Here is a 17066-nt window from a genome sequence, read left to right on the forward strand (position 1 = left end):
TGGGTTTGTCATGCCCACCATCTAGTGGCCTAAATACTTAATCCCAAAACAAACACATTTTGACCAACGACTGATCAAATATTGTGCGAGGTTGAGATTAAATTATACAGCTTTCACCTTGGAGACATTTCACTTCAGGCTTAGTTGGACATCTCATTGTTTTTCAGTTTACAGCTAATGACAGGATCAGTCCACCCTTAAAAAAATAGTTTGCCTCACCATGACATCATATTTAATTTAGTCACATATACTCAGGACGTTTGATTTGGATACTTGCTTCAGGTCTTCTTAGGTGTAAAAAAAATATTATTTAAAGCTTTTTTATAAGTGTGTTCCTAATGGATCACCGCGTTACTTTTTTTGGCCTGAGTTTTGGTCCATTCATGCTCATGGTATTGAAAACTGTGCTGTGCAGAGAGGAGCAGGCCTACCTGGTTGGGGTCGCAGGCCTTAAAGACGTGACAGGACATCTCGGACTCGGGGTTGTCGGGCTGGCCCCGCAGGAGATAGGCAAAATAGGTGAGGTCATTGCTGTTGTGAATGAAGCGAGATATGAGCTGTGCTTTGTGCTCGAATATGAACACTGAGGAGTTGTTGCTGGTGGTGGGGACACATCGGATGAAGGGGGGGCAGAGGACCAGATGAACTTCCCTGGGCTGCATCACAGGGCCGCAGTCGCCTTTCTCGCACCGCCTGCGGATCTCGGCCACCAGCCACGGCAGCATGGGTAGGGTGGTCCGCCTGTCCAGCAGGGACCAGCCGATGTAAGTGAGGGCGAACCTGTTGTCCGACTTCTCCTTCTCGTCGTGACTCTCCATGTTGACCCAGCAGACTTTTCGCCCGAAACTCGATGACAACAACACAGAGCAAATCCTACTTCCAAAAAAACAACAACCCCAAAACAAAAATAAAACACTATCAATATATCTTTCCCTCTTGCCACCGAGGCTAGCTGTAGTTGTGTTTAGTTTGCAACACTTTCCATGTCCACATCCATACACAAAGTTTACACAGCGCTCAAACAAACCTCCAACATGTGCTCGCCCTTTCGATCAGCTGCAACTCTCCATGATGTTCAGTTTTTCCCTCAAGGATTAAAAAAAAAAGAACTTCGAGTGCTGTCTATTCGCTGTTTTACTCCCTGCTCCGCTCCACCGTTTGCTTAGGCGGAGAACCAAGCGCTAAACACCCCTGTACTATACTGTCCCAACCAAGATAGCTTGCCAAAAACGTGGCTTTGGTTGACTCCCGTGTAAACACAAGTCACCCAGAGAAATCTGATTTCTTTGACGCGTTGGACGTTGTCTCCGAATGCGCACGCAGGGCGGCGCATTTCCAACGTCCCGGTCCTGAAATCCTAGTGCACAAACGCTTCTTTGCCACCGTTGCGATTTCTCTCTGCAGATGAACAATAAAATACAGACACTGATGCTTGTTTATCGTCTTGCGGCGCAGTCTCCCGTCAGTGATCCTTCCTTCCACAACGCCTCGGAGGCGGAGCGGCTGCGCGCCTGTGACGAACCGCCCATCCATCCCATGTGCTGGAGGAGTGGGCAGCGCAGAGCCGCTGTGCGAAACGTGACAGGACGAGGCTCCGCCTTTCTCCACAGTACATTAAGTTTTACCTGGAAATGTTCTTTCTTCGTGGCACCGTGAGATGTGTTTTCAGCCCCCCGTGGCACAAGTGCCCTTGGTTCCAGCTCCCGTTGGTTGTAATTCTACCTGCCAACCGCCTCCATCAGGTTGAACCAGGTTTCGATAACATGTGCAATTTTTTTTCTTGCTAAGCAAAGTGAGTCCCGGCTGTTCACAAGTAGGTTAATCTCAGTCCCACCACTACTCGACATTCTTAATCATATGTGGTGCTTTATGCACGGGAAGACTTCCCCTCAACTTAACGCTATAATATCCAAGCAGTCCGCCTATCCCCAAAATAGTACCTTAGCCATATATAAACTCACCAATGAAGCGGTAGCCAGGAGCTCTACAACCAAACAACCCCCGCGCTGATGGTGTGTACCTACTTTAAATGTAGATGCGTGCAGAATAGATACACAGCTGATCCCGGATCCTCACTGAATACCATTGTCAGTTGGTATAAAGTTAAAGTTGTACTTTAATTGGATTCGATTGCAAATAACATTCAGAATCCATAGACTGCAGTGCGTCACAGTTAAATTATCTTGAAATATCTTGAAATCTAAGGACTGCATAATCATTTTATAGTATCTTTGAAGGCCCAGGGATCAAACGTTACTTCTAAAACTACTACTTTACCATAAAAGCATACCAAAATGTAAGTTTTATTTCTTTTTTGTGAGTTCTTGAACCAGTTTGTAGGATTTCATTGTCTACTAATAAGAAGTGTGTAATGGCTCACTTGTAAAAGTTGAAATATTCATTCAAATAACAGTTAATTCTTAACTCCAATTATTACTTACTGCACCACTGCAATGGTGGGTGTTCATACTGACTGAAGCAGCAGTCTAAAATGCTTAATTATTCAAAATAGTTTTTTAAAAATGTAAAAGTTCTCACTCTCTACAAACGTTATCAGAAGCTGTTCGATTGTTTATGCCCACCCATCGGTCCACAAATAGCTGGTCCAGGCTTGGTAGTTGCTAGATATTTTAGTCTAGTGGTTCCCAAAGTAGGGGTCGAACTCCCTCCACAGGGTCACCTGAAGAATCTCATGGGTCATGAGATTATTAGGAGGGATGGAAGATGAAGCTGCTATGCACGTTCACAATTTTCAAGGTACACCTGTTCATCTGCTTGTTAATACAAATATCTAATCAAACAGACGGCAACAAAATAGGCACGTAGACATGGTCAAGATGGCCTGCTGAATTTCAAACTGAGCGTCGGAATGGAGGAAAACAGGGATTTAAGTGACTTTTACTGTGGCATGCTTGTTGGTGCCAGACAGGCTGGTCTGACTGGTCTTTCAGAAATTGCTGATATACAGGGATTTTCCAACACAACTGTTTCTAAGGTTTACAGAGAATGATCTGAAACAGAGAAAACATCTAATGAGCAGCTGTTGTATTTGGGGGGGGACCAAGCTTGATAGGAAGGCAACAGTTACTTAAATAACAACTCATTACAACCCAGGTATGTAGAAGAAAAACTCTGAGCAGAAGACCACACCAGGTGCCACTCTTGTCAGCTAAGATCAGGAAACTGAGCCTACAATTCACATGGATTTCTGCTTTTACATTGAGATGGTGGGGTCAGAATTTGGGATAAACAACATGAAGGTATGGATTCATCCTACTTTGTATCACGGATTCAAGTTGGTGTTGCAATGATGTGGGTAATATTTTTTTGTATACTTGAGGCCCTTTATTACCAACTGAATATCATTTAAGCACCTTAACCAACCCGAGTATTGTACTGTAACCATGTCCATCCCTTTATGACAACAGTGTATGCCTCTTCTGATGGCTGATTCCAGCAAGATAACGTGACATGTCATTAAGTTCAAACCATCTCAAACTGGTTTCTTGAACATGTCAGTGGGTTCACTGCACTCAAATGGCCTCCACAAGTCACCAGATCACAATCTAATAAAGCACCCTTGGAATGTGGTGGACAGGAAGTTGGCCTCATGGATACACAGCTGGCAAATCTGCAGCAACTGTGTGATGCTAACATGGACCGAAATCACTAGGGAATATTTCCAGCACCTTGTTGAATCCATGCCATGAGGAATGGATTCAACATTCCTAAGGGAAAAGGTGGTCTAACCAGTGGTCTAACCAGTACTAAAAAGGTGTAACTAATAACCAGTAATGATGTGTTCATTTTAAGAGCATCTATTTGATCTTGATTTGCTATGGTTTGCATAAATTTACTTTTGTAAAATGTATTAAATTGTTGTCTTTTGCAGGCTTCCAAAAACAGGTAAAATATTAGTGAGAAAATTAACCACTGAATCTATTTTTAAAAGCCTTGGTTAAAGACATTATTTCCCTTTGAGCTGTAGAGTCAAAGTAAAGTAGTGGCAAAAATGTGTTATGGACTTCTAAGACAACCGCAACAATTAAAAAGTTGGACCACTTTACATCACATGCTCTACAAAAAGACAAATCAATATTACATGTAATATTATTTGAATATATATTAGTATGTAATTTGCTGTATAGTGCGCTACTACAGTCTCCTACCCCTGACAAAAATATAACAGATTAGGTCACTGTATTGTTTTCATTTCTGGGGTGGGGGGTAGTTTAGTGTAAACATACACACTCACAGGCAAACTGAAATTTATTACAGACTGAATCACATCACACACATTTGGCAACACATATATTAGTCAGATTTTGCTGGCTTAGCATTTTAAATATATAATGCATAACTCTAAGCTAACCCAAGGCTAGACATCCTAAAAGTATTATCAAGTGGGAGGTTGCGCAATCTGTGGAAAAATACAAGCACAAAACTGAGAGTTGGTGTTTTGAGACAACCAGCAAATAAACACTTATGTCAAAGTTTCTTCCGTTAGTTGCACATAAACCTGGTATAACTGTAACAAGCACTTAGGTGTGCTAACAATCATACAGTCTCCATAACAGCTGCCATCTCCTTGAACTGTTTGTAGAAGTTCTGCAGAAAGAAGAAGTAGGAGAGGGATAAAATATCATGAATAAATAACACCAACAACACTACATTCACATGAAAAAAAAAATACAAAACCTGGAACTGTGGGATGGTCATCTCAAAAGACCTCTGACAGATTTGTCCTGAAGGCTCAACAATCTTCAGCAGCAGACACACAAATGGGGAGTTGAGAGATCGACAGGTGTCTGAGCTCACTGCCATGCCAAGCTTCCACTGCATGTCCACCAACTAAGGCAAAACAAAGTTCCATCAGTTTTGAAAGAGAAGAGGAGAAAACGAGAAGTTATATGTTCAGGGGGGGCAGAATATATATACTTTATTTCATTAAACTTGGACAAACCTGACCGATGCTGAGCATGGCCTGGGCCTCTTGTTGAGTGTGGACTGACACACCATGTTCACTCCACAACTTATGCAAGACCTGAAGGGAAGCTTTGGTCCACTTGGTAGAGCCTTCTTCCAGCTTTGACACAAGTTCATCCCCAGAGATGTTGCTCTTTCCAGCTGACCTAGCAAAAAAAAACACTACTATCACAGCCTATAGTAGGACAACATCCTACTTTATGTATAATTTGGCCTTTTTAAGTGTGCTATGTAAGAAACAAATGTATGGAACATGGAAGGCACAGTTATCAAATTCAGAAACTACATACTTTATAAAAAATTTAAAAGAAATGTGGGGGAAAATACCGGAATGTTAGCAAGAGAAATCTGATCATGTCCTGCAGAGCTTCATGATCAAGCCTCACTTCAGCTCTCTGAAATCTCTGCCCACAAAAAAAACAAACAAAAAAAAAAACCCAGAAAAGGTCTCAAAAGAGGAATTTGGGAGGATAGGTTATTATAAGTCAAATGTATTCTAAAGAAAGGGTGACTCACATCAGAAATTTCAGCTGAATCTACTCCTCTCTTCTGCCCTTGAAGATAAGTCAGTACGTGCTGACACTGTGGAGATTATTGAAGATTAGCTATCAGAACTGCAGCATAGCCTCCACAGCTACACCACATCCTATGGTACTTGTGCACAGTGGTTGCTAATAGCCCTGAAATGAGCGCTATTTTGGTCAACAATAACATCCTCCAGTAGCGAGTTATAAAGGCAGTGTTTTGAAGTTGCACAACTGTTTAAGTTATCGGAGTTTCATAATACAGTCTGAGCCTGTGGCAGTGAAACTAATGAAACAGCCCCAAAACAATTTAAATAAAAGACTTATATTTACAAGTAGCTGTACGTGATGCTCAAGTAATGGGAAAGACCCAGAACGGAAATGGGGAGAGTTGCAGAAGGAGGGTTGTCTGCAGCTGTCACTGTAAATACTATTTAAGTCTACTCTGTTTTCCTAGCTGCCACTTTTTTCCACCCGTATAGTAACATACACAACCAATGACAGATACACTCACCACATCTGCTAACAGATCTGGAGAAATCCTGCATATGTTGTCCACAACTTTGTTGACGCCTTGAATACAGAAGTGAAACAATTTATTTATCACAAGGTTTTCCATACTTCTTTTTAATGCAGTCACAGGCATCATGGGAGTCTAATGATAGTACTTGTGTCTTCTTAATGCTTTTTGTGTTCTTTCTTTCCCAAGAGCAGGCAATCACAACTGCAATAGCATGATGATATAAATTATCTAACCCGGAAATAAATATAGTAAATAAGATAGTATATAGTATAGGCCTTACCTGAAGAACCTTGCATAGTGATTTGTCAAATAACAGTGGGTAAACAAGGATAAAAAAATAATAATAATACATGTAATAACTAATACAAGAGGGCAAGGTTCATTTAGCTTTTAAAACATCTTATTTTGGCTTTATTATTGAGCTGTAAACATTTGTGTATTTCTGCATGTATGTTAAAGTAGCATTCATTAAAAAGGGGTTAAGGGCTTTTAAGCATTAGGAGTCAGATGCTGGAGTCAAATATAAGTGGGGGAAAGACAGCGACAGGAAGTCTCTGTGGTTACAACGGTGTTAAGTTAATGCTATGCAGTGGCTAAATTAGCACATTTCCTGGGTGAAAGCCTAATCTATTCTTCTTAATTGCCATTTAAACAACATTCTACTGAAGTGGAGTAATGCGAACCCACCATATGACTCCTCTGCTGCTGGCATCCTCTCTGTCAGGCTCTGGGTTTGACCACGGTATTAGCGCAGCCAAATTAGCGACTTTCTCGCTAAATTTGACCACCGAACAGATTGCCTTGGAAATTTCAGAAAACGTTTAACGTAATTATTGTATTATTTACAAAAAATAGTAGTTATGAATAAATCGGCTTCTTAGATCAACTAACCATCTATTCTACGTCAATTCTGTTCATTAATGCTCCTTCCTTAAAAAAAAAAAAAAAAAAGTCTTCTTCTTTGGTTTTATTAGCTTATAGAAAATCACTGTAAACGGTGCATAGCGCCATCTGCTGTAGCAGATAATTATTGTTCTAGTCTTTTGCAGAGTCAGCCGGAGAGGTGGCTCATTGACTCTAAATGGTCAGGATTTTATTTGGGGAAATGACCAATCAATATTATTTCTAGTCCTCAATCACTGATTTCAAGAGAACTAGATAAGTGGTAAAAAAAAAAAATCTGTCAAAGTGGCTGGTCTAATTTAAAGCTCTGCTAGGTTAAATCTCTGATTTATCGTCAATATAGTTGTATATCTGCGACAGATTTCTGTCCTCCTCTCCCCCCCTGCACAATAGCCTATTAAAAACATGTTTGCTCATTTTTTTAACTGAACACCCTAATAAATATCCAGTTGTCTTCAGTACTATTCTACTGAAGTTTATCCATTAAGAATTAATTCATTCATTTGAGTACAAAAGTTAAAATGAACTTATTTCAATGAACTCATGAGAAAAGTCTTTGAAGTTTTGAACAGCTATGCACAATTCTACCACATCTGAAATTCAATATTTGGTATAATCACTTCTGTTACATGCATTTTCTTGTCATTTCTTAAAGTAGTCTGTAGGAATAGTTCTTTAGGCTTTGCATGTTGCCAAGGTGTACCTACACTGCTTCAATAATGTTGAGGTCTGGGCGCTACAGGGGCTAGTCTATGACTGATAGTGGTATTTGTATGTTTTTCTATCCAGGTACACTTTTACTGCAATGGCAGTGTATTCAGGATCATGGTCATGCAAAACAATTAAGCTGGTGGCAGTCAGATGCTTTCCAGAATGTAATGTAAAATCTGATGGTACTTTTCTGTGTTCATAATTTCAGCGATTTTGACAATATTCCCATCACCAGTTGATGAAAGGCAGGCCCAAACTATAATGTTTTAACCTCACAGTGTGGGTATTGATGCCTCTCTCTTGACCTCATCCATACATAACGACAAAGATTTGAACACAGCAGTTCAAATTTGGATTCATCACCTTATAAGACCTGTTGCCACTCTGTGCCGTTCTTGTGTAGTTTGGTATCCCTCTGTCTTTTCTCTCTGATTCTCTTTCTTATAAATTGTTTTTGACAGCCACTCTTTCTCTGAGATCATTTCTCATGAGGGATCTGCAAAGAGTAGATGGATCAACTGAAGGGCCAAATGCATCTCCCAGGTCCTATGTCAAGTCTTCTCTGGATTTTTTTCCTATTTATTAAGGACATGACTTTCAGATATTGTTCATCTGGTGGTGGATAGAATAGTGCTTTATTGTCATTGTGTATGTACAACAACAAAAAATGAATCTGTTTAAGTGGCTTAACAAACCATCACTCCTCTGAAAATGGTCAGTGTACAAGGACTGGACTGAAAATAATTCATAAAGCAGCCCATGTCCAAAAAAAGCCTGGAGAACTATGGCTCAAAAGCACTTAAAAATTACACCAAAGTCTGGCTTATTGGAAGCAAAATATGAAAAAGTAAGTGGTGGCTCAAGGCTTTTTTGCAGAGTATTGTATTTCTTAGTACAATATCAATAAATCAAACTAAAGGGTTGAAAGCTTCAACAAACCGAAGTCTTACACACTCACCAGTTTAATCATGATGTCTTGATGATTTGCTGCCTAGGTCTCTGATTTATTGATCCCCTTAAGTTCAATAAGCCTCTTCAGCACTCTCGAGGTTGATGAACAGCTGTTTTGAATCCCTGCCAAATAGTTCAGATGAGGGACTAGGAGAAAGTATAGGGTCAGAGAAAAACAAAAATACATCATCAGACCACTAAGCTTATAACACACAGTCATTACCATGTAATTACAGTCAGTTAAACACTTTAGCAAAAGATTACTGAATAAAATACTACTAATAAAAACAATAATACAACAATAATATACATTAATAAAAACTTACTACCTACTTAAAAAAAATCTAGAAATACATCCAACAAACAATTGTTTTCCTCACATGATGGTTTCAGTTTTGGCATAATTCACAAAAAATAAGACGATGAAGGTATACCACCAAAGTGTTATGAATCAATATTGAAAGGTATGTTATGAAACCTTGTTGACTAACTATAACCACATAAAGAAAAATATTTTTGTTCTTTCTGTTTTGTTGTCGTTTTCTTTAGCGATTGAATTTATGGCCAACAACGCCCCCTACTGGTAAAAATAACACTTAGATTAATAATTTAAAAATGAAATAATTTAATTGAGTGTGGTTCTTGTTGTTCATTATTTTTATTAATATTATTATGGTGGTTAGATCATTAAGAAAAACAATGACCAGTGTCATATTATGTCAGTTAGATGGTATATCGGGGAATATACTTAAACATCGTCCATCCCTGAGCGCAAAAATGCCTTTATCTAAGCTCCGCCCATAGCCCTGGAATAGTCCACCGAGGCTGAAGATGGTGGGATTACCATACTTTAATGTTCATTTTGTGTATACAGAATCATATTTAAACGATTTATAATAAACATGTTAATGCATCCATATATGTCGCATGCCTTATCGAGTCTTTTGGGCATTTTCTTTGGGTAGTTATGGTTTATTGATAAAGTCAAGTCACCCCCGCGGATCACACAACGTGCGCCCTCCAGACGCGGAAGCGAATCGCAGCTGTCAAACAGATTTGATTGTAAATCGGACTCAGCACTACTCTAACGGGAAAACATCACTTAGCTGTGCTTCACAATGGATTCCCCACGTTGGCTGCCTCTTGAGTCAAACCCAGAAGTATGTTTTCCTGGTTTCCTTCAGAACATGTTGTTTTATCGAAGTTATTCATTCTCAAACATGTGAGAGGCAGCTAACTTGAAGCTATCAGAGAGAACAAAAGCTAAAGCCGTTGTCGCCGCTTTGCTAACCCAACAACATTTTCATTAACGTTTTCCATTTGTGTCTTCTCATTTCAGGTCATGACTAAAGTAAGTGTTTTCTTTTTATATTTTCCGTAAAACACGATAGAGTAGTCAAAGCAAATAACCAAACCGGTTCGGAGAGATGCAAGGCCTACTCAGCAGCGGTGTTGCACCTAATGTTATTGTTAAAAGGTTCATATTACATAATATGATGTAATAATGTCATGTAAACAGACTGACAGGAAACAAGAGTGAAGAAATCTGATAAATTTAAAGTTTTGTCAACTTGCCCTGCTTCTAATTTTAAGACGTTCAGTCATTTTCCTCATACTTTTCATCCAACTTTCCAGCTGTTTCAGTCTGCAGATAGTGCGGTGTGTTTGATGTCATTCGCAGGACGCACACTAGATGATTACGTTACACTTTATTGCACAGGTTCCTACAGCTAAGAGTATTATGTAGCATAAATTAAATGGTGTTTTATTGATACAGATTAATTAATGTCGTTCAAGTGTGTAACTACTCAAAAGTGGGCGTGAATATGAAAATAAATCAAATTTTGGGCGCATAGACGCAGATGATATAGTAATGGATTACCGGTTTGTAGTCGAGATTTTGAGTGAACTCTGATATTGTAGGATACTGTAGTTTGTTTGTTTGTTTGGGGGGGGTAACCAAAAAACTATTTTTAAATTGTTCTTGTTTAATACAAACATCAAACAGAATCGCAACTGCATCCTCCAAGCACGAATCATCATCCTTCTAAATAATTTTTCACCAAATATTAAACATTATACACTTCATGAAGGCAACTCTTTTTTTTATTTATCACTTTTTTAGTTTTTTGCTGATAAACTGATTGACTGTTTTAGCTGCAGAAGGTGTCATTTAGCAATTGAGTGTTTGGTTGAAATAAATAATGAAGGAAATTTGTATTTTCTCCACAAAGTGTCAAAAATACTTTCCTGAAAACGGTGTTACTGTAAAAAGTGCTTCTTATTATGTTGCTATTCTATTAACAGTTTTAGTTTTCAAGTTTAAATTCCTGACATACAATGGCATAATGTTTAATTCTATACCAGTTAAATTACATTGAATTGTCAAAAGTCGAATGTTACAGAAACATATCCTTTTAGGTAGAAATCTAATTTTCAGATGGTAATTAGGAGCCAGCTATTGTATTTATTTTAGATTTAAAATGTCTAAGTTTATTTTGATCTGCATGAATTTGCACTCCGCTTGTGTGTAGTTTGTTAGCTGTCTGGGTATGAAGCCAACCTGGCAGTTTGGGGATGTGTATGGATTGGATCCGGAGCTTCTCAGCATGGTACCAAGACCAGTGTGTGCGGTGCTACTCCTCTTTCCAGTGACAGAGAAGGTACCTGTTATAAGTCACGTATTTTCATTATCCATATGTCAACTTTACATCTGGTTAGGAAACACTGTTAAACTGATTTTCTCTCATCTGTCATGTCTGTCTAGTATGAGGCATTTAAACAAGAAGAGGAGGAGAAGCTCAAAGATCAGCCTCAGGTTTCTCCAGACATCTACTTCATTAAGCAAACTATTGGAAACGCTTGTGGAACAATAGGATTAATTCACGCTGTGGCAAACAACCAGGCACATCTGGAATTTGGTGAGTTTTCATTATATTTTTTATTGAGGTTACTTTAATGATCATTTAGCTTTATTTAGACAGTTTTTTTTTTTCTATAGCCATCTATCTTGTTTGGTTTTTGATGAACTAATGTGCAAGACCCTATGCGTGTATATCAGTGAAGTTGGTGTTGCTAGGTGCCTGTTACATGCATAAGAGCGGCAGAATATTAGAAACACCATCAACACTATCCAGCGTGCCCAAATAATAAACCAAATGACCTTGGTACAAAACCTATAACAACTTATACACCTGTATGTCAGTGTCAAAATCCATTCAGCAGCTACTTATTAGGTATCTTGCTAGTGCCAGATTGGATCCATTTTGCCTTTGGAAATGACTTAATTCTTTATAGCACAGATTCAAAAAGTTGCTGGAAACATTCCTCAGCTATTTTGATCCACGTTGATGTGATGGCATCAAACAGTTGCTGCACATTTGTCAATGGTATGTCCATTAAACCAGTCTCCTGTTCTAAATGTTCACTATCGGATTGAGACCTGGTGACTGTGATGTCACTGTCATTGATGTCATTTGAGTACAGTTAATTCATTGACATGTTTGATGATTTGAGCCTCGTGACACGGTCTGTTATCCTGCTGAAAGCAGCAATCAGAAGATGGGCACATTGTAGTCATTAAGGGATGGGCATGGTTAGCAACAATACTCAGGTAGCTGTGGTGTTTAAATGATACATAGTTGGTACAAAGTGGCCCAAAGAGTGCCAAGGTTATATCACCCACACCATTACATCACCAGCTTGGATGGATCCATTCTCTTATGTTGTTTACAACAAATTCTGACCTTACCATGTGATCTCTGTAAACCCTAGAGATGTTTTTCTTTGAAAATCCTAATAGATCAGCAGTCTGTGAAAACCTCAACAGCAGCCATGTCACATTTGTTCTGATGCGTTGTTTGAACTTCAGCAGGTTGTCCTGACCATGGCCCTGTGCTTCGTACGTCGCTTACTACATCCAAGATCAAATGAAACATCCAAGACCAAATCATCGCGCTAACTCTGAGCTCGCTATTCCGGTTCCCCGAACACACCTGTTGTTGACGATTAGTATAGCTGGATGAAGTAATGTGAGATCACTGGGTGGCCCAACAGGGGCTACGCATCGATAGTAGAAACATTGATCGGCAACCCTTTGATTGGTCGGCAAAAATGTCGAAGGAGCGCGCTCGGTATTTTTCGGCAGCAGAGCAAGAACTCTTGAGTGAGGGATTTCAGGAGTTTCAGAGTTTAATTAAAACGCAAGGGAACACTGCAAAGGCTGCAAAAGCAAGGAGAGAGGGCTGGCAGAAAGTTGCTGACAAATCAAACTCGTAAGTAATTCAATAATAACAATAATAATGGAGTGGATTTATATAGCGCTTTTCAAGGCACCCAAAGCGCTTTACAATGCCACTATTCATTCACTCTCACATTCACACACTGGTGGAGGCAGCTACGGTTGTAGCCACAGCTGCCCTGGGGCAGACTGACAGAAGCCAGGCTGCCATATTGCGCCATCGGCCCCTCTGGCCAACACCAGTAGGCGGTAGGGTAGATTTATCATATCACACCATATTATCCAATATTATATTACATTATATTATATTATAATATGTTATATTATATCCCCTTTCACATTAGAGCCACAACAGGACCCACTAGAACATGGGAACAAGGAAAAGTGAAATATAAGAATATTCTACAGAATGGTAATATTTATCACTTATATTGCTTTTCGTCTCTTGGAAAGAGACCCTGGAATACTCTGTTTGTTTGTTCATAACAGCAACCAAGAAAAGGGCAGAGCAAAAAAAAAAAGACAGGTGGTGGTCCTGCACCCCCTCGTCAACAAGTTGGTTAAGTAAATAATACCCTCACGGGAAAATCGATATCTCTCTATGAGCACACTGTCGCGCTGAGCTAAAGGATCCTGTCTGTCCCGCAATATACGCTGAATTCTGAGGACTCTCCTTATCAATCTTGCACCTTCCGCAATGGGTTGCTCGCGTAAACGGACAGGATATGACTGCGACAGACTTCCCAAATCCACCTTCGCTTTTATAGCCGTGGTCTCTCATCTTGATTACACGAAGTAATTTACAATTACTACTCTGAAATATGAATTACATCTGTAATAATCACATACATGTAATAGAATGTTAATAGTACATTTCCCTTTTTTAGGGAATGACCTGTATGTATCTGTGTGAAATCAATAAAAGGATCAAGTGCTGCATTATCTTTGGTTACAGTGATGTTATTTATTTATGGTGAAACAGTGGTGGAATATCGCTGTTGCTTTCGTATGAATGACGCGGGCATACCTGCGTGGCCGCGATCTAATCCTGTTTACATAAAGTAAACCTGCTCCCCAGCAGGTTTACGCTTACGGCTCTGTTGCTATGACAGCAAGTCCCGGATGGGCTTCGGGGAACCGAACGATCCAGGATCACGCGAAATCGTCAACAATCTAATCCAGCTAACTCACTTAGCGCGGTACGAAGCACAGGCCCCATGTCTGCATGGTTAAATGCACTGAGTTGCTGCTTAAATATTTGTGTTAATGAGCAATTGAACAGCCGTGCGTATCAGAGTGGTTGTTGAGTTTATGGGCATGTTGAAGTTGACTTCTCTCATTATCTCATTTCACTCCATTATACAGGTGTACCTAATAAAGACGTCACTGAGTATAAATCTAATTTTGTGTTTGCTTTAAGTCAGTTTTTTTAGGTTCTATTAAGTGTTTTTCTTTCTTTCAGAACCTGATTCTCCTCTTAAGAAATTTCTTGAACAAACATCTAAAATGACCCCGGAGGAAAGGGCAACCTTCCTGGAAAAAGACGAGGTTGGAAAAGTATCTTTATTAAGAACAGGGTGACAAAGTTTTCATCACGTGTGAAGGACAGTACTAAGAATTGTGTAACCAACTTGTCACAAGAGGGCATTGTCATACTTGTGCTTGCTACCGCTTTTGCAATGTAATAGTACAAAGTCATAAAAAATTATTTCACAAACCAGGAAAAAGGAAACCATAACAAGATCAATGCAAAAATGTGCATCATTCAAATGACCCTGAAATATACAACAGAGGAAACATTCAGCCTGTTTTCCTGTTTTCTCTTCCAGAGTATACGTGTTACACATGAATCCAGTGCGCAGGAAGGACAGACTGAGGTGTCTTTTTGATTTTTAACTCTGTGTTATCTCAAGTTTTTTTTGCATGCTTTGTGTTGAACTTAATGCACTTTAACATTTGCTTCTTGTCTGTTGTAGGCCCCAAGTTTAGACGAGAAAGTGAATCTGCATTTTATAGCTTTTGTGAATGTTGGAGGGCACTTATATGAACTGGGTGAGTTAGCCGCAAAGCAAAAGTGCGCTTATAGAAAATATTTGGTAGAATTTGTCACATTGTTGATGGTCATTACAATCATTACAACATTTAGTACTAGAAGACTGGAAGCACATTTTTGTTAAACCTACATGATTAACTTTTTCTTCCAATACCTAGATGGCCGTAAGCCTTTCCCTATTGCCCATGGAAAAACCTCAGAGGATACTTTCCTTGAGGTGAGACAACCAAATAAAACTGAGATGGTCTTAATAATACTGCCATAAGCTTGCCTACATTCAATCATTGTCTTCCTTTTTCTAGGATGCTATAGAGGTTTGCAAAGTCTTTATGGCTCGCGACCCTCAGGAGGTTCGTTTCACCATCATTGCCCTCTCCAAAGATTCATACTGAGGAAACTACTCTGTTTTTCTCTGACCCTAGAAAACAAAGACAACATTACTGCCAAACATTCTGAAGTGCTGACTTTATTTAATTTTTCTTTCAAAATGCTATAGCAAGTCGATGTGTGAAGAAAATAAAATGTCAGGGATATCCTTGTAAAGTAATTTCCCCTTGTGTTCTACATAGTTGTTAAATTAATTCTAAAGCAAACAGAGTGCTGCTTGTCAATAAAGGTATTTCTCACTGAGATCTGAATTTTCCAGCTCGCCTCTGCTGACATCTCTAAATGTCATACAGGTATTAGCTGTATGGTCTCGACATTGCACTACGGTTTGTTTACTTAATTTTTGGCCTTTTAGTGAAGAAGGAAATGTTAAAAATTTCTACATCACTGAGGAAAGTTAACTTTTTTTACTCAGACTTCAATGACACATACTGTATGTAGTGATTTGTTTTAAATGAGATGTCTAATCACATGCTCAACACAAGCTGAAGAAACACATTTGCAAGCTATTTCATTCATAGCTTTGAGGGGGGAAAATAGGCCTAATGTTGTTGGATGCAGTAATGATGTTGAAGTGAGGCTCACTAAACACGCAGACTATACAGCTGGAAATCTGTGTGGAAGATGCCTAGATTTTTGTAATAAGAAATATGTCAAATAAATGAAAAATTTATTAAGCTCTTCTTTTGTGGATACTTTTTCCTGTTGCAAAACCATTAGCTTTTTACCTTCATCCTGAAAAAAGGAGTTTTTACAGGACTCCATAAAGTCCATTGAAAAGCAAAGTAACCACTTAAAACTTCCATAGGGGTCATAGCAGCCAGGTGCTGCTAATCAAATGCACTTATTCATTTATTATTAGAAAGAGTGAGTGTCTTTATAAATGCAGAAGTTTTGGCAGTTTGCTGGTCTGGAGAATTTAGGTATGTGTTAACACAATACCACAATCTTCCCAGAAGTGGACATCCCAGCAAATTCACCTCAAGGTTAGGCTGTGCAATGCTTAGAGAAAATGCAATAAACCCCCTATATGTTTAACTGTGACAGTATGATTAAAAAAAGACTGAACAAATATTGGTTGCTTGAAAGGGTTTCCAGGAGATAAGGATGTCTCATATCTCTAAAATGAGCATGGCAGAATGATTTACACCTGAACAAAACACAAGACTTGGAACAGTGTTTTTTGGACATATGAGACCAAAATAACCCGATATTTCTTGAAAACCAAACAGCACATCAGCAGATGCCTCATACAAACTGTCAGCACGGTGATGGAGGACTTGTTTTGCTATAGGACCTGGTATTTTCCAAGTCATTGAATTGACCATGAAATTTCTTTTATACCAAATATTCTACATGGTTGTAAAGGAGAGTGGGGAAAACTCCAATGAATTATACAGAAACTGATCACATCAAATTATTGCTACTAAAGGTGGTTCTACAAGCTACTGACTCATGCTTCATTTTTCACAGAACTGCAGATAATGTTGTAGCACATAGCCTCTTCCCTACAAGTTCCAAAAACAAAAAAGCCCAGTTGATTGAAATGTAATCAGTAAGTTGTTCTAAAAGTTGCAAACCAAATCCCACTCATTTTAATGGATCGGCATGCTGTTGTTTCGCAATGAAGTTTGAAACCCTCGAGTAAAGCATGTGCTCAGGTCTTGGAATACCCCTTAATCACCGCTTGGCGGTGGTGCAGGAAAAGAACGTTATTTTAAAGGTAGCGCCGAACTCCTGCAATTACATAAGTTTTATCCATAGACTCAAAGTTTTTTTTTTCCCGCA

General features: G+C 39.1%; 3 protein-coding genes across 6 annotated transcripts in view; 1 reads left to right on the top strand and 2 right to left on the bottom strand.

The window, feature by feature from the left end:
- The window catches only part of tbc1d4 (TBC1 domain family, member 4), a 28290-nt gene extending 27176 nt beyond the window's left edge, over positions 1-1114 (bottom strand). For 3 of the 4 annotated variants that reach the window (XM_085435675.1, XM_085435676.1, XM_085435674.1), the window contains exon 1: positions 432-878. In XM_085435675.1, coding sequence (XP_085291801.1) covers positions 432-818 — 387 coding nt within the window. In that variant the 5' untranslated portion in view covers positions 819-878. Of the gene's footprint in view, positions 1-431; positions 879-1027 lie in introns of those variants that run through there. The other variant, XM_085435677.1, reaches the window with a different exon arrangement.
- A 3137-nt stretch (positions 1115-4251) lies between these two features.
- On the bottom strand, positions 4252-6992 carry commd6 (COMM domain containing 6). The gene is made up of 7 exons (XM_085435678.1): positions 6721-6992; positions 6025-6083; positions 5503-5568; positions 5314-5390; positions 4964-5132; positions 4699-4851; positions 4252-4608 (listed from the first exon to the last, which is right to left on the bottom strand). The coding sequence occupies exons 1-7, from the start codon at positions 6743-6745 to the stop codon at positions 4558-4560; spliced, it is 600 nt and encodes a 199-aa protein (XP_085291804.1). The 5' UTR covers positions 6746-6992; the 3' UTR covers positions 4252-4557.
- Positions 6993-9604: 2612 nt separating this feature from the next.
- Positions 9605-15962, top strand: uchl3 (ubiquitin carboxyl-terminal esterase L3 (ubiquitin thiolesterase)). Its single transcript, XM_085435679.1, has 9 exons — positions 9605-9758; positions 9938-9949; positions 11133-11261; positions 11366-11519; positions 14301-14386; positions 14668-14715; positions 14815-14890; positions 15050-15108; positions 15194-15962. The coding sequence occupies exons 1-9, from the start codon at positions 9717-9719 to the stop codon at positions 15281-15283; spliced, it is 696 nt and encodes a 231-aa protein (XP_085291805.1). The 5' UTR covers positions 9605-9716; the 3' UTR covers positions 15284-15962.
- The last annotated feature ends 1104 nt before the right edge of the window (positions 15963-17066 follow it).

The sequence above is a fragment of the Copadichromis virginalis genome, linkage group LG16, assembly GCF_057382275.1.
Source record: "Copadichromis virginalis isolate Kocher_CV1m ecotype Utaka linkage group LG16, C_Virginalis_male_GT1.1, whole genome shotgun sequence".
NCBI classification, from domain to species: Eukaryota; Metazoa; Chordata; class Actinopteri; order Cichliformes; family Cichlidae; genus Copadichromis; species Copadichromis virginalis.

Coding starts and splice junctions, on each gene's coding strand:
- commd6 (XM_085435678.1), bottom strand. CDS start 6,745: ATGCCAGCAGCAGAGGAGTCATATG. Junction 5,569..6,024: donor CAGATCTGTTAGCAGATGTG/GTGAGTGTATCT, acceptor TAATCTCCACAG/TGTCAGCACGTACTGACTTA. Junction 5,133..5,313: donor TTTCTCTTGCTAACATTCCG/GTATTTTCCCCC, acceptor TTTTTTTGCTAG/GTCAGCTGGAAAGAGCAACA.
- uchl3 (XM_085435679.1), top strand. CDS start 9,717: ATGGATTCCCCACGTTGGCTGCCTCTTGAGTCAAACCCAGAA. Junction 11,520..14,300: donor CCAGGCACATCTGGAATTTG/GTGAGTTTTCAT, acceptor TCTTTCTTTCAG/AACCTGATTCTCCTCTTAAG. Junction 14,387..14,667: donor CCTTCCTGGAAAAAGACGAG/GTTGGAAAAGTA, acceptor TTTCTCTTCCAG/AGTATACGTGTTACACATGA.